This window comes from Lactuca virosa, chromosome 4 (assembly GCF_052849685.1).
Source record: "Lactuca virosa cultivar CGN04683 chromosome 4, Lactuca_virosa_CGN04683_v6, whole genome shotgun sequence".
Classification (NCBI taxonomy): Eukaryota; Viridiplantae; Streptophyta; class Magnoliopsida; order Asterales; family Asteraceae; genus Lactuca; species Lactuca virosa.
This window is the reverse complement of record NC_136429.1, coordinates 492,960,154-492,978,258: the sequence shown is the minus strand read 5'-3', so window position 1 is coordinate 492,978,258 and position 18,105 is coordinate 492,960,154. Positions and strand designations below refer to the sequence as shown.

Below are 18,105 nucleotides of genomic sequence, written 5' to 3'. Positions count from 1 at the left end.
CGATTGTCTATTTACTCTGGATTGTATATAACTTGTATCCATTTAGTACTCATAGAAGAAATTGTAGAGTCATTTTTACTTATCTTTCACCACATCAGAAGATATAGGATTTTCTGGAGGAACAGACGAACTTTTCTAAAAACCTTACAGTTTACTTTTCATAACTAAAATACTTATGAACTCATCAGCTTAAATGCTGATTTACTCTTTCAAAATAACTTGTATTCTCAGGAAACTAGTAGACAGGTACGCGCACTGGGATTCAGATGATGGAGCATAGTAGCTTCATGTCTTGTTTTTTATTTACTTTTGGAGTCAATCTTTTGTGAATCACATACTTTGTAAACACTTCACTATTAATGAAATGGTCGTTGTTACTTTGATTATTATGATGCATGTGCTGTGATACTAAACATGACGTCCTCCGCCCCCGAACATTTCCGCCGTTCCGTTTTGGGGGTGTGACAGATTGGTATCAGAGCATTGTTTATATTGAACTAAGTATATCAACCTATAAAAGATATACAACTATAAATACAATGGGCTGAAGTGCTCTGACTAAAAGTATATTTTTAAAATATAACAATATTCTTATAAAAGTATACATACCTGAATACATATATACATACTAGGACAAGTATCAAAAAAAGAACAACATAGAAGTATTTAAAGGTTGGACATTGCGGTCAAACCTGGACAGTTATGTAATCATATCTGGGATCAATATAGCCTGATCAACTATATTCATTTGAGATATGACCAACATGTGTGTGGGAGTGATGTGGTGTTGCAACAGTCTTAAAACTTACCTAACTCTATTCAAGGGATTTCTAGATCAGAACATAAAGTTAAAATACTATAGGAGTATTATATGATACTATAAGACAACAACAAGTTTAAAACATACTAAGTTCATTACATTAAAATACTATAGGAGTATTTTAGGCACTTTAAATAACTTATGTGAAAATTTAAAAGACCCTTCTGGTAGGTCTATAATTCCGAAGTGTATACTCCCAAGTTTTGATATAATTGAGATTTTATAGACTTAGAATTTGTGATTTATGCTCTACTTCCTGTTCCTTGTTTGGTTGTGGTTTTAGAGTGGGATCACTTATTCGAAGGTCTATTTAATCTTAAATTATATACAACTTTTATACATTGCACAATTATAGGAGGGCCAGGTAAGGATCACCCCATAATGTTTCACTAAATCTCAGAGACTCTTTAGACACTTCCATTCTCGCACGACAAACCCAGATAGATGTAACCACTCCATCATAACAATCAGCAGAGGAGTCAATGAAGAACAAGAAGAGGTTCATGAGGAGTTTTTCCAAGGAGGAATCAGCCGAAGAAACCAAAATGTATTATGCGTCACACTAATAAATAATACCCATAAATGACTTAGTGAGCTAGTGAATACACTGCTCACATTATGTGTTAGGATTATTTCTTTTTCATGCAACTGGTAACAGTTATTAAATTCACAGATATTCATTCGAGGATATCCACTTCTGATTCATAAAGTTTATTTTATATAGACTCCCATTGTGAATTGTTTTTCAGAACCCTATGGAAGTCAGAACTAGATACACTCCGAACTAGGATAACTTAGTCATTCAGCTTTCGACTTATAACCACTGCTATAGACTTATTTCCGTCTCATCTTTGTATTCTTTTTAGCAAAAGATGCCTCGCGGTAGACCTATAAGCCGCGTAGCCAATAACGCAACAGAGAATCCACCACCACAATTCGATTTTGCTACTCTCCAAGCGGCAATAACGGCCGCAGTAACAGCTGCTATAACTCACATTTGCACAAGTAGTACCAGTGGATCTGGTAGCGGTACCCACTTAACTAACCCCGGAGTTACCTACGGACACCCACAGGAGTGTTCGTATAAGGACTTCATGAACTGCAAAACCAAATCCTTTAATGGAAATGGGGGAGTCATTGCTCTGATGCGATGGTTTGAGAAAACAGATTCGGTCTTCGAAATCTGTCTGTGCCCAGAAGGGAGCAAAGTGAAGTTTGCTGCCTGCATCTTCTCCGACAGAACCCTAACATGGTGGAATAGCCATGTTAAGTCACTGACCCTATCAGTGGCTAACTCGATAGGTTGGGAGAACCTAAAAGAGATGATGTTGGAAGAATACTGCCCACGGGGCGAAGTTCAAAAGCTAGAACAAGAGCTATGGGAGCATACCATGGTCGACTCAGACATAGTGACCTACACTGACAGGTTTAGCGACTTGGCAGCACTGTGCCCCGGGATGGTTACCCCGGAGAGTAAGAAGATAGAAAAGTACATCTGGGGGTTATGTACCCCGATTCAGGGGGATGTATTGTCTTCTAACCTAACTACCTTTGATAGCGCCAAACGCCTGGCCCAACGACTCATTGACCATGGAGTCCGCCATGGTGTGGTGGTCCCCGTTCCCGAGCCATCAAAGGGAGGGGACTATAAACAAAAGTTGGAGAAAAAGAGGAAGGAGCGAACAACACAGGAACCCCCCGCAGGAGCAACAACCAGTTACTGTACACACCGCCACAACACCTGCCACTCCAGCATCTGTCAGTCGATATGTTGGAACTCTCCCGAAGTGTGGTAAGTGTAACTACCACCATACTGGAGTATGTCGGGAAATGCAGTGCATGAACTGCCGTAGGAAGGGGCACACTGCCCGTTTCTGCAGGGCACCGACACAACCGATCTCCCAAATCCTCGAAGTTGAAGTAAACCAGACCTGCTATGGATGTGGTAAGACTGGGCACTACAAGAGGAACTACCCGATAACGAATAACTCGGGCGCAGATGGACAAATTCTGATGATCACCGCGGGAGAAGCTGCCCCGGAACCACCACCAAACAGCAGTACGTCTTCGAAATGAAACAATTATTTTAAAATTTTAATTTATACTTAATATAAGATCAAAATTGGGGATACTAAAAGTAATTATAATAAATCACTCGTCTGAACAAGTCACAACATTCATAAGAGAACTAAAGATCCGTTCAGGTAAGCTATGATGGCTTAGTATGTACATCAGGGTTGTGCAAGGCTAAGATTTTGCAGACCAAGAGTGAGTGATTCTGCCTCATTTCCTGTTCCTTGTTTGGTTGTGGATTTAGGGCAGAGTCACTCAGTCGACCGTCTTATTCATCTTAATTATACATAACTTGTATATGCTAGGCGATCGTAGAGGTACCGAGGAGGATCATAATATAAAGTATTGACACTTGTTATCAAATCACTTTCACTGTTAGTACTCGCTCATCGTGATACGATTTGTGGCAGTGGTTTTATCAAAGAGAAAACTGAAAGCACTAGAAAGTCTTCACAGAATACATTGTCGAGCACACTCGGGAAACACCATCGTATAACAAACGTTTCTTTCAAATCGGCCTAACATTTGTTTCTGTAAAGAGTCCATTGTCATCATTCGTCATGGATTGACGTGGTCCGCACCATACCAAGTTCATGTGTTTAGAAAACCCAACGCCTTAACCGACAATTTAATGAAACCCTCGTCATTCGTAACGACAACCCGACCTAGACCTCAATATTGTCTCTTGTCTTCTAAACCTCAAAGTACTCATGTGAGGAGTACCTTTCCCTCCGAAACCTTACCACCGTATACTCAGCAAACCTTCCCGAACTACCACTCGTCCAACAGATCAAGTTCAAGCATAGAGGCTAAGGACGAATACAGCCCACCTATCACTATTAAGTGTATATGCGAGGGTGGTATATAATTATGATCATGCAGATTTAGTATGTGTGTTTCCGCCCTATCTCCTGTTCCTTGTTTGGTTGTGGACCTGGGGCTGAGTCGCACATTCGACCGTCTTACTAATTTTAATTATATACGACTTGTATACACGAGGTGATGATAGATGGACCAAGTATGAATCTTATCATGAGTGTCAGGGAAAAGTTGCCCAGGTCTAGGAGTGTGTATTCTGCCATTTAGATGAGCACGACCCCAGGAGTACTGCTAAGAAAGCTAATTTCGGGACGAAATTCCATCTAACGGGGGGATGATGTGACAACCCGTAAATTTCTATCTTGTAAAGTCAAATCCAACCAACCAAAAGTCATACTTATTTCTATTACCTTTTAGCCTTGTTAAGGTTCATTTTAATGAGTTCTAAGCCCAGTACACATATGGATTGGATATTGAGAAGTGTTAGCTTGGGATTAGAGGAATGAGATCAAACAAGAAAACCCATCAAAGGGTGTTCACGGTCGTGAACCCAAGTGTGGCCGTGAACCCCTCCCATATAAGTACCTTTCTTTCATTTATTCCTCATTTCTTCTTCTCTTGGCCGCAAACAACCCCTTTCTCTCTCAAGTATCATATATCAAGAACACCATTTTCACTCTTTTCACCCTCTTTCCTTTGTATCTCCTTAGAATACAACTTAGGATCTTCAAACACTTGCCAAAACACCTAGATCTTCAAGTGTTCTTCAAGTGTTCTTCACATTTGGGCCGTGAACCCTTCATATCTTCAAGTTTGGACCGTGAACCCTTCACGTGTTCGTCTTTAGGCCGTGAACCACTCAAGTGGGCCGTAAACCACCCAAGTGGGCTGTGAACCACCCAAGTGGGCCGTGAACCACTCAAGTGGGCCGTGAACTCCCATCCATTTGGGCCGTGAACTCCATTGGGCCGTGAACTATCCTTCCTTTGGGCCGTGAACACTCCTTCAATCTCCTAACTCGCTTCTAGAACTCTTTTGGTGAGTTATCCTTGCATCCTAGGCTGTTTCCCAATCTCCTTTGTAGTTGGATTTGCTGATTACATGCCTATATGTATCAATATTTGTCATTTAGGACTCGTTTGTGTCTCGGGACTTCATTCGTGGAACTTCTAATCCTTACTCGAATCTTCAATTGAATCACCCACATAAGGTGAGTTCATACCCCTATAATCTATCTTTTAAATGTTTTTAAATGCTTTTAAGGGGGGGGGGAATATAAGTTGAACACAATTATATTGTGTTAATATTTACCTGTGATAACCATTACATTAAAAGATTTCTTATGCTTTTGTAAGTGATCAAAACAATTCAAAAACTCTTTTTAAAGATATTAGTTTGTTGTTTGTAAAACTTCATTCTTAAAGTACATGCTTAACTCAGTAGGTAATTGAGTCTTTTCTATAGGCCAACAACAAATCAAACAAACATACTAGTAAACTATAATAGGTATATTTTAGAGGGTTACTACATACTATAACTAGAACATGGAGGAATATACTATAACAAGAACAAGATATCATTAATGTGAGCCACTACTTCATGACACAACAATATACTGTTGTGTCGCCTTTTGTGACCAGAGTCTCCTGGAGGGAGAGCGAGCATTGTGTGTATAGATCTATACGGGACTAACAATCCCACATCCCAACTGTTAGCTACAGTCCGACAGACAAGCCAAGGGGTGACAAATGTCACATCAGTTTCGACGCCAGCAGGTCGTCGTGTGAAACACTAGTCAATCAGTATGGTTATAACCACATCACATTTTAACCTTAATTAACAAACTAGTTTTAAGGTAGATAGTGCTTCAGTAGGTACTTTATACAACATTACTGAATACTTTCATTTTCCCATTACATTCATATAGTGATATTCTCACATAAAAGGTAATTCAAACTATTTTCTAGTAAGGATAGTCTTAAACTTGGGAAAACATACATTATTACAAAAGACAAAAAAACAGAACAGTCGGGTCTTGGTACATTCAGTTAGAAGGGGGCCTATAATGCTAACTTTATGATTCCTTAGTGGGTACATTAGGGATATATATTAATAGGATCCGACAGGTAGTAGGGTGTGTGCTTTTCGCTTCATTTCCTGTTCGTTGTTTGGTTGTGGGCTTAGAGCAGATTCATATAGTCTACTATCTATTCGATCTTAGCTATATATATATATATATATATATATATATATATATATATATATATATATATATCCTGTATACACCAAGTAATCATAGGGAGTAACAGGTATGGGTCAGGTTATAGCATACAAATTCAGTATACCGTTATCTAGCACAAAAACATATTTTTCAGATAGAACATTAAGTAGGCTAAACTAGCAACTCATCCATAAAAGAGTTTGATACGCAATATTAAACCAGTATAACTTAAAGGACCTTTAGTGGTTAATTCTATAATACATTAGTTTATACATGAGGGTTATATATAATTAATATCCAACATGCAATTGGATGTGTGTTTTCCGCCTTACATCATGTTCCTTGTTTGGTTGTGGGCTTAGGACAGATTCATCCATTTAATTGTCCGTTCGATATTAGATTATATATAGCTAGTATAAACTAAGTGATTATAAAAGGAACTATTGTGGTTACCATTTTTACTAAAGGAAATATATGATTTTCTTAAAGAATGTTTTCATCAAATATAAAGAACTATTATAGTTAACTCCGTAGGTACCAAATGAATACGCCAGGGTTATATAAAATGAAGATCTAACAAACAATGGGATGTGTGCTTTCTGCCTTACTTCCTGTACCTTGTATGGTTGTGGGCTTAGGGAAGATTCACACAATCGATTGTCTATTTACTCTGGATTGTATATAACTTGTATCCATTTAGTACTCATAGAAGAAATTGTAGAATCATTTTTACTTATCTTTCACCACATCAGAAGATATAGGATTTTCTGGAGGAACAGACGAACTTTTCTAAAGAACTTACAGTTTACTTTTCATAACTAAAATACTTATGAACTCATCAGCTTAAATGCTGATTTACTCTTTCAAAATAACTTGTATTCTCAGGAAACTAGTAGACAGGTACGCGCACTGGGATTCAGATGATGGAGCATAGTAGCTTCATGTCTTGTTTTGTTATTTACAATCTTTTGTGAATCACATACTTTGTAAACACTTTACTATTAATGAAATGGTCGTTGTTATTTTGATTACTATGATGCATGTGTTGTGATACTAAACATGACGTCCTCCGCCCCCGAACGTTTCCGCCGTTCCGGTTTGGGGGTGTGACAAAACCTAAGGCTCGACAATAAACCTACAGGCTCGGAACCGAACCTAGACAGATAAAATATAATATGTCTGAAAGAAAGAAAAAGAGACCATCTTTCTCACTCATCGATTTTAGAGAAAGAAAGAGTGTCGTAGTTAGGCTGGAGGGAGTGGTAGCATGTGTTAAAACATTGTCACCTCATATTTTTGTGGACACCTAAGCATAATATGATGATATGGAGCGGTAATGTGTTTAGAAGGTAAATATTTTTTTTTTCTTAAATCAAATATATTTTTATCTAACTATTTAAATAAAATAAATCATGAAAAGAATACAAGTTGCTAAAGGTAGAAGTACAAATGTTTGAAGCTGAAATACTTAAATGGGGACCACATATCTTCTCTTTTCTCTCGCCAGGCAACCAGGGACTCACTCTTAACGACCCAGCTTAACAATAGAGAGTGGTAACGAGGCTTTAACAAATGCTTAGCGAGGGAGGGTGGCGAGCCACTCCCTTTAGAGAGAGGAAGAAGGTGCATTCAGCTACGACTGTTTTGGATTGAAGGATAATGGGAAGTCTTGATCTCCATTGACAAGCTGCTGGAAGTAAGAGTTTCTGTTCTTCTGTACACTTCTCAACAACCCCCAAATTTGCTTTCACTTGGATCACAGTCTCGAAATCGTCGATTTTAGTCTCAAATTAGCTGATTCTCGACCTTGTTTGTGTTGTAACGGTAATACAGCTTTTGATTCACCGAAAACCCTTGAAATTCGCAATTATTGTTGGGGAAAATTGAAGTTGTTTCATGCAGTAGTGTTTTTAGGGTTTTATTTCGTGTTTTAATTACTCTGAGTTGTTGATTTAGGCTTTAGAGTTCGTTTACAATGTGTAATTTCAGTTCTATATGTTTGCTAGGATTGTGTTGTTATTAGGGTTTAAGTATGTGCTTATTGTTGTACTTTGGTTTCGTTGAATATTCCTTCTTCCTTCATGATTTCCCTCCCTGAAGTACATAGGTTAACTGATGGTCACTGAATGTCAAGCGCTCACATCTGCATACGAAAACTACAAAAGTGTACTCGCGTCATCCGCTATAAAAGAAGATCATTTAGTGAAATCCCCATTTTACCCTCCTCTTCAAGACCCTTCTCAGCTTCATAAAAACAGTTCATTTGTCCAAATGAATTTAGCAAGCACAAGTCAATATGGAACCAATTCAGTTGCTGTTAATCAAGATTCAATTATTTCTAAATCAAAAAAACGTAAATTTCCTACTTATGAGCTTCTCCCTTGGCATAAAGAAGCAACACAAGGTTCTAGAAGACTTCATGATACAAGGTATATGTTTATATATATTGGCATACTTCAAAAAACTTCAAATTTTTTTTTTTTGACAAATTTGTCCTTGCAGCATTGCGGAAGTGGAATGGGGAGAGGCTGGAAATCGGGTACCTGAACAGGTGTGTTTTTGTGGTTGACCAGAGAGTTGACTTTTTTTTTTGGTGTATTGGTTCTAGTTTCTAAATGGTTGTTTTTATTATTATGTTAACAGATGAAAGAAGGGGGTGAAAGTGAAACATTAAAGAGAAGAATTATTTTAACAACACAACTTATGCAAGTTTTATTTAGGCCTACACCATTTAAACTTCTTTTAGATGATGCTTTGGAATGTTATGAAATTGTAACATACTTTGCTGCTAGATTAGCACTTGGTGATGCATGTAGTTTGGCAAATCATCCTCATGATATTTCTGACACGTAAGAATCTTTTTTTTTTTTTAATTTTTTATTAATGTGAAATCTTGAAAATTTGATTTTTTTTTTGCTGACGTGGCAAATCCAGGTCAGCAGGGAAAATGGTTGTATCTAAGGGTAGTGGTTATCAGAATCTTTCAAAGGTTGTGGAAGATTTCATTGATCGATCTAAAAAGATAGAAGATGTGCTTTTGAGGTATAAACACAATCCACCATTTTTTATTAAGCGCTATTTTTACATTAAAATAAATAAATAATGAGTAAACTTCCAATTTAACCATTTTTACCTTGTCAAAATGGTTTAATTGGAAAAATATCTAAAACTTTATTTTTGTTTGATTGGAAAAAATAAAGTACAAGCAGTTAAACTTCAAAACGCAAGACAGCCCAAAATACAATGGTTTTTGTGTAATTTGTTAAAATAAAAGAATTTAAAAAGTTGTAACATTTGATTTTTACTTTTAGTTTTTCCCATTTGACCTTTTCCTTTTTTGGGTAAATTTTTTTATTTTATTCCATTTGATCTAAATTCTTTTTTAGTAAAAGATATAACTCAAATCAACCCACTTTCAGTTTCAGATTCTCCCATTTGACCTTTTTTCTGTTTTAGATAAATATTTTAGGTTTTTCCCACTTGACAATTTCCTTTATTAGGTAATATGACTTTTTATCAAATCAACCCACTTTTAGTTTTTTTTACCATTTGACCTTTTATCCATAAATAAAATACAACTGAAAAGCCAAATCAACCCAGTGTCAAAAATCGGTTAAATTACATTTACAATGTTGTAAATCTGTTTTCATTTGTTTATAAAAATGGTATATATATGGAAATGAAGGTTGGAGAATGGAGGATCAGTTCTTGAAATAAGAATGGAATCCCAAGATTTAGAAAGATTTTCAGTCATCAACCGATTTGCCAAGTTTCACAGCCGGGTACATATGGCGGCGGCAGCAGCTGACACAACCACCACCTCAGGTGGTGGTTCCAGCGTCCCTAAGCTATATCCTCAAAGATATGTGGCAGCTAGTCTGATGCCTAGGGTAGTACCCGAAGGGCATAATTGTCTTTCACTATGATCGTTAAATTCACTATGGTTGTCTAACTTAACTTTTGGTTCATGTTTTTGAACCGAAAGCCAACTGATGTAAATTTTGAGAAAGTATATATATCTTTCTTTTGTACATGTCAATCAAACAAACAATCAGTATAATCTAATGCATGTCCAACACACAGTATATAATATGTTAAAGATTAAAGATGCTTGTGTGGTTATTAAAAGAATTGAGCAGAGGTTATGAGTTTTGTTTTTTTGGTTGTTTTGGTAGTATGATATGATACTTAGGAAATTTGAAATTTGGAAATTAAGAAATGGTCAAAGTCGAACTAGTAAACGGGGATGAAGAAGTGAACTTTGTCTTTCACTCTTGTGAAATAAGGGGTAATTCGGTCATTTCAGTTCGTCCTATTCAGTTTTCTTTAAACTCCTTGTCACAAAGTGTTTAAGGGATTGATTTTTACAACATAGATTGATTCATTTTATTAAGTATTGAAATTAGCATAGTAAATTGGGTTTCTAATACAGGTATGGGTTGCAGGTGGTCGGGTGTTGGTAATGGTTGACCAACATTAGGTCATGTAGGGGTGTTGGTAATGGTTTGGGACCAAATTGGGTTTCTAATACAGGTATGGGATGCAGGTGGTCGGGTGTTGGTAATGGTTGACCAACATTAGGTCATGTAGGGGTGTTGGTAATGGTTTGGGACCAAATTGGGTTTCTAATACGGGTATGGTTTCCAGGTGGTCGGGTGTTGGTACGGGTTGACCATCATTATGTCATATAGAGGTGTTGGTTAATGGTTTGGGACCAAATTGGGTTTTTAATACAGGTATGGGTTGCAGGTGGTCGGGTGTTGGTACGGGTTGACCAACATTAGGTCATGTAGGGGTATTGGTAATGGTTTGGGACCAAATTGGGTTTCTAATACGGGTATGGTTTCCAAGTGGTCGGGTGTTGGTACGGGTTGACCAACATTAGGTCATGTAGGGGTGTTGGTAATGGTTTGGGACCAAACTGGGTTTCTAATACGGGTATGGTTTCCAGGTGGTCGGGTGTTGGTACGGGTTGACCAACATTAGGTCATGTAGGGGTGTTGGTAATGGTTTGGGACCAAATTGGGTTTCTAATACGGGTATGGTTTCCAGGTGGTCGGGTGTTGGTACGGGTTGACCATCATTAGGTCATGTAGGGGTGTTGGTAATGGTTTGGGACCAAATTAGGTTTCTAATACGGGTATGGTTTCCAGGTGGTCGGGTGTTGGTACGGGTTGACCATCATTAGGTCATATAGGGGTGTTGGTAATGGTTTGGGACCAAATTGGGTTTCTAATATGGGTACGGGTTTAGGACCGATATGGGTTTATAGTAGGTGTATGGATTTTTTTTTCTAACTTAATATAAAATAAAATAAAAAATCTTAACAAAGTGTTCACACGGAAAAGTTAGTAAGCTAACTAGACCTTTATCTTATTTTCGTTTTATTATACTATTATCCCATTGTATATACATAATTAAATGTTAAATATTTTTTATTTCCAATAGTGATATAGTTGTATCCTAACGTAAAATTGTTAATTTACAAGGACCAAAGTTGTAACATTTCTATTTATATCTAATAACTCGTAATAATATTTCAAAAGCCAGAACATGTTTCCAAACCACGATTTATGCTTCTCATCGTGTGAGTTCACTATCAGATAAAAATTAGGAAAAAATTTTGAATTCGTCAATCAAAATTAATCAAATATAATGGGAGGCAAACATTTTTTCCATTTTGTTTTGGGCTCCAAATCAACGCGGGAAGTATTCATCTATCTCACCGCCAAAACTATGAAGATCAATCCATCAGATGAAGAAAAATCCGGTAAATTTGGTAACCACCCTCAAATTAGGATATACTAACAATGTATTATTTAAAAGACTTTGATTTTTTCAACCATTGTGTGGTTTTTCTCTAGGTTATATCGATCCCAGTTGGATTATATTTCAGTTCATCATTCGACAACATTCATCATGCATTTCTACTGTAAGTATATTCTCTGTATATGGTGTCAATGTTATTGATTGTATTGATTAGGGGATTATACATAAAACATAAATTTTTTGATTCTTCATATTACTGTGCTTGTTGCACACCAACTGTTCGATGAAATGTGTATGTGAAATTTTGTATGTAATATAAGTTAGTCATACTTTTTATTAAACATACAAATAATCAAACTTAATTCATATGTTTCATGTCAACAGAAAAATCATGGAGGTGAACAAGGAACAACATGAGGATATGCCTAACTATGATATGGAATTTGAGCAAGATGATGGAACACAATTTTATGAATCGGACACAGAAGATGGTGAAAATAATGACATTGAATACAATAACCATTCAGATTCGGAAGAAGAAATGCAAAGCAAAGTTCCTACAAGGTCACTTAGGAAGAGGGGACTGACTCGATTGCCAAAGCTGAAGACTGAGTATGTCAATTCTGGTGGTAGAAAAAAACGTGTGAAGTTTGATGAATTCGGTAAGTTTACAGGGAAGAATAATGCAGTGTTTGTTAGTTATTTGTGAGATCTTGTCCGTGAGAAGGTGGGATTAAGTGCTCTTTGCTGGAAGAAAGTAAATCCGGAAGTGAAGGACAAACTTTGGGAAGAGATTACAGTAAATATTTTTTTCACTTTTTTTAACTGCATCTCATATTTTAGTTACAAATCATGTATTAGATACTAACAAATTCATTATTGTTTCATTTTAGCGCTATTTTAAAGTTGATGAAACTGGAAAAAGATTTGTGATGAATAGGCTTGGTATCCTTCTACGAAACTTCAGAAGAAAATTGTATGCAGCTTACATCAAGCCACATCTAGGGAATTCCAAAAAGCTTGGAGAAATCCCTGTTTGTTCGATATCGGGCAATAATTACTGAAAAAGATGATTGGAACAAATTTGTGACATATACGCAATCTGAGGAGTTTAATGTTACAAATGTTTCCCAAAACTTCTTCATTCATTTATCATAAAATTACCAAAAAGTGCATGACAAATTTTTTTTTTGAGACATGTTGTGTCACAAAAGACAGTCAAAGCGCGCAAGATGTCAAAGTACGCTCATTGGATGGGACGAGGGGGGTATACTACTCTTAGGCGGAAGTTGGTAAGCTTTGTTTTTAGCTATATGATCCTTTATATTACCTTCATAGTATGCTACTTAACAGAATTTTATTTTATATTGTTTACAATTTAATTTTTTTATCAAGATTGAAGAGAAAGTGATTTCAAAGGAAGAAATGCCGCCAAGGTAAATTATGTGGTGTAAAGGACGTGAAAGTAAAGGAGTATTTAAGGATGAAGATGTTAAACTCATGGCGGATAAACTAGTAAACTTCAATAAACTTTTTTATTACTATTACTATAAATATTTTAATCAGTTTTATTAGGACAATAATTATTAATATTTTGTGGTTAGTTGGAACAAGAAAAGCAGATAAAAGAAGGACAAGTTAATGTTGAACCAGGCACGGATGCCATGACCTTAGTTTTTGGCAAGGAAAAGGGAGGATTTTTAAAGGGTGTCGGCACAGGAGTCACTTACAACAGATATTTCAATGTTCCTCGCAGCAAAGGATCATCTAAGGAAGAAATTAAATATCTTAAAGTTGCACTGCATAATGTAAAACTTGAGCTTGAGAAAAAAGATGCTGAACACTACAAGAAAAATGACTTACAGTCACACCAAAAAAGTGTGACCATATGCATATAGTGACATATTATTTTTTCACTGAAAGTGTGACGGAAGGTGACGCTATCGTATGGGTCTTATGGTCACTTTAAAATGTAGTGTCCGTATGAGATGAAAACATGTGGCCGTATTATAAAAGTGTGGCAAATTTGTACGGAAATTTTTTCTATAAATATCCAATATTGTAGCGTTAAACCGTCAATAGACACATTTATTTAGTAACTGTGGTGACTGTATATCACCAACTTGCGACATTCATGATGTTTTAGTGTAGTTGTTTTCTTTTATATTGTCACACAGTTTAAATTTTGATAAGAGTATTGTGTATCTTTTCTAAACATGTAATTACAGTGAGCATGACCATGTTTGGTAAATGGACACATCTAATTAATTCCATAAGTGACGAATTGCTAATAATTAGTCACAAAAAACAATTAATTTTTGTGACTATAGCCTATCGTACAGAGACACACAATTAAGTGAAATACAATCATAAGTATTATAAAGACACACATTTTGTTAAAATTAAGGACTATTCAGTATCGTAATAAGACTATTGGGTATATTTTAGATACATATAATTACGGTGAACATGACCATGTTAGGTAAATGGACACATATAATTAAATTTATAAGTGACGATTTGCTAGTATTTTGTCACAACAACAATCAATTATGGTATCTATTGTTAACCATTTAGCCACACGTTAATAAATGATGTAAAGTAACCATTGTATAATTATAGAGACATTGAAAACCAATAAAACATGGCCAAATTTATATTAAAGCCTCTTTAATTTAATATTTATTGTTACTTTATATACAAATTTAGACACATCAAAATAATTTAAATTAAAGTAACCAAACCCAACAATATGAAACAAAATTAAAATTCATAATGTGATATTTAATAATAATTAAAATCCAAATCCATACATTAAATTCCTAATTAAAATACCAAAAAAAAATTGTTCTAATTTCAAGAATTTAAATAATGGTAAAAAAATCAAACACATCATAAACCAAAACCTAAACATAACTAGGAATTCTTCTTATTTGTATTGCTCCTTGTCTTCTTGAGAAGGGCATCCGATGAGATGTAAGTTGGTTTCCTTTTCTTTGAGTTTTGATGTTGATGTTCTTGATGTGATATAATTTCTGGTACCTATAACAACAACATTGAAACAAAAAAAAAATTGAGTACATCAAAACCTTAGTATACTACTAAATGAAGAAAATAAAGTGCAATGCAGAAAGTAGTGAACATAATTAAATAAACCTTTGACTCGGGTTGCACAAGGTATTTTGGTCATGGAACAAAACTTTTATATGCATCCTCAACTAATGTGAATTCTCCAGTTTTATGGGGTAGAAATGCTTGTTTTATTACCACTTCATCAATGGAAACTTTATAGAAATCATCTTGTAGAGGAACTCCATGAATGAATTGTCTTTCTGATGATAAGTGAATTGTACCACAAGCAACGATGTTCCTTTTATACGGATGTGATAGTGTACACTTGATTGGCTACAATGATAAGTAATATTAGAATCAGAAAAAAAAGGCAGAAATGTATATTCAACATTTGAAAAACACTTACCTGGTGAAGGGGTTTATTTGGTGAAACTGTTGGTATGTCAGGTGTGATAACCTGAAACTTTGTCTGTTTCCGTTACGCGATTTCCGTTAATAAAATTTTGAATTCATTAACTTCTCCGTCAACTTCTTGGTTTACAAAATAATCTACTTATATATAATTAAATTATTTACGTGTCGGAACCAAAAATCGCGCGGAAACCCGAATATCTCGAAAAAACCAATCAATTTTGTCCTAAAGTGAGGTTACGACCGTAAACTAGTTTACGACCGTAAACCCGTTTACGGCCGTAAACCCGTTTATGGCCAGTAAAGAGTGGACCCCCACCACCGACCACAAAACCCCTATAAATACGAGACCTCCACCTTCATTTGAACATTTCTGGCCAAAAACTCTCTCCTTCTCTCTCTAAGAACCTTGACCGTAAACACCTAAAAAGACCTTTAAACTTCGGGAAACATCAAGCAACACCGTTTGGAGTCACTTCGGAACGTCTGGAAACGCTTATCTCTTCGAAATCAGCACCAGTGTTCTTGAGTTTACGGTCCATCTTCAAAGACCGTAAACCCTGTTCTTGAGTTTACGGTCCAAGCCTTCAAAGACTGTAAACTCTGTTCTTGAGTTTACGGCCGTAAACTCATCAAGCCTTCAGAAACCGTAAACTACCAGTCGACCGTAAACCCTTGTTCACGGCCGTAAACACCTTTTAAGTGGTGCTTTTGGCTGAAAACCCACTTTCATCGATTCGATCAAGTCCCGATAACATTCCTCAACCGAACAAAAGTGTTCTTCCGACACTTTATCTAACGAAATCGCTAATTTAGATACATATATGTATTTATTTGATAATAGGTTTCCGTTAAGTGTCACGTGCAACAACTCGAGGATCTTCATTTCAGTCAACGATTTCACGCAACAACAGTGAGTTCATACCCTTACATTTTCCATGTTTTAATGTTTTCAAGGGGGGGGGGGAATACAAGCTAAACATAAATGTTTTCAAAACTTATGCAATGCCTCATACTTGAATCCCTTTTGTACTGCGTTGAGAATAAGGGACGTTTTCACTAAAATTGCATAGTTTTCTGGACACGCTATTCACTATACATGCAAACTATAATCGGTATAGTTTGATACTTTTCTAAAACATATCAAGTATAGAAACTTTCATTACTGAACATGTGCACTAAGACAGAAACAGTTTACAAATTACATCGCTACTTATTCATGGTATTCATAACTGTAATTATCACTACCAACGGTATACATACGGATTTTCACTATGGTAGAACGCTATTACACTACATGTAAACTAGATTGTACGATACTGTGAGGCGCTACTTCACTACTGTACCCTTAGGTGTACAAGGATAAATCCTACCATTGTATAACCATAGTCTCCTGGAGGGAGAGCGTGAGATTTGTGAATAGATCTATTCGGGACTGAAAATCCCCCATCTGGACTGCTAGCTACAGTTAGGCGGGCATGCATGAGATGTACAAATGTCATTTAACTTGACGCCTGAAGAACGTTGGAAAGGTCTCTAGTCATATCAAGCATGGTTATACGACTCACAATATGTATAAATCACCTTTAGTTTACAACTTGACATTCTTCAACTATTTTATTTACACTAAATAGAACTAATACACACTACAACTGGAGAACTTTTAGGGTTTTCAAACAGAAACGAGCATACAATGGTTTCACGCACGAAATACTATTACATCATGATTAGCATTAGCTAGTCACATGAAGTAATAATTTCGCATATCACTACAGTTTTCAGTGACAAACATTCACGGTTTTATACATAATTGAAAACACTACTTTCTCACTAAAGAAAATATCGGATTTTCTTGGAACTATACAAATATTTTACGAACTCATCAACGATTTTCACTACAAACCACCACTTATGAACTCACCAGCTTTATGCTGATACTCTTTCAAACTGCTTGTACTCTCAGGAAATCAGTAGACAGGTACTTGCTGGATTTTCGAGGAACTGGAGCAATAAGAGTTTTAAGTTTATACTATACAAAGCTATTTGAATGTAATTCAAACAAAGTTTCAGACAAAGTTTCAAACTGATGTAAACATTTTTATTTTAGTATTCACTGTACTGGTTGTGTTGCTATGATTGCTATTATTCATTGGTTGTGATGCTACACATGACGTCCTCCGCCCCGGAACGTTTCCGCCATCGGTTTCGGGGTGTGACAGATTGGTATCAGAGCCCTTGTTTATAGCGAACTAGTATACCGAACCTTACGTGGTATACAACTATAAACACTAAGGGGCCTAAGTGCTCTACGCTAAAAGTATACTTTCAAAAATATGAGTATTTTTATAAAAAGTATACGAGCATGCATACCTAACAGAATTCGTGTCACTAGTAGAACAAAACAAAAAGTATTTGGATGTTGGAACACTACGATTAAACCTGGGCAGTTATGTAATCATGTCTAGGGTGAATATAGCATGATCAACTATATTCAGTCGTGACATGACCAACATGTGCTTGGGAGTGACTGTGGTGTTACAGCAGGCCTAAAACTTACCAAAATCATATCACATAAAATACTATAGGAGTATTTTAGCTAGAGCCAAACTCAGTATACAGGTTCACTCTAAGCGTTGCTACCTCTTCTTCCTTAAGCGATAACTTACTTGCGTTAGTAACCTTTTTGTGCTTATCGCTCGGTAGTATACTTTTATTATCAGGATGAGATATATTTTGCTTTATATATATATCTCGAGGACTTACCATCCTCATCTTCCTGATTGATTTCTAGAACGAGATGCCTCCCCGACCAAGACCCATCAGGAGAAACGACGACACTCCGCCACCACCACCACCCCCTCAGTTCGATCCCGTCATGTTTCAGGCCGCAGTTACCGCCGCCGTGACTGCATCAATGGCA

The 18,105-nt window shown here is 36.3% G+C and overlaps 1 protein-coding gene across 2 annotated transcripts; it reads left to right on the top strand.

The window, feature by feature from the left end:
- Positions 1–7,431: 7,431 nt before the first annotated feature.
- On the top strand, positions 7,432–9,964 carry LOC145109304 (uncharacterized). Of its 2 annotated transcripts, none has more exons than XM_079046447.1 (6): positions 7,432–7,629; positions 8,041–8,362; positions 8,436–8,484; positions 8,577–8,782; positions 8,868–8,975; positions 9,619–9,964. In XM_079046447.1, the coding sequence occupies exons 2-6, from the start codon at positions 8,049–8,051 to the stop codon at positions 9,857–9,859; spliced, it is 918 nt and encodes a 305-aa protein (XP_078902573.1). In that variant the 5' UTR covers positions 7,432–7,629; positions 8,041–8,048; the 3' UTR covers positions 9,860–9,964. The 2 variants fall into 2 exon arrangements, with proteins under 2 accessions (XP_078902573.1, XP_078902574.1); XM_079046448.1 differs by having other exon boundaries at positions 8,034–8,362.
- The last annotated feature ends 8,141 nt before the right edge of the window (positions 9,965–18,105 follow it).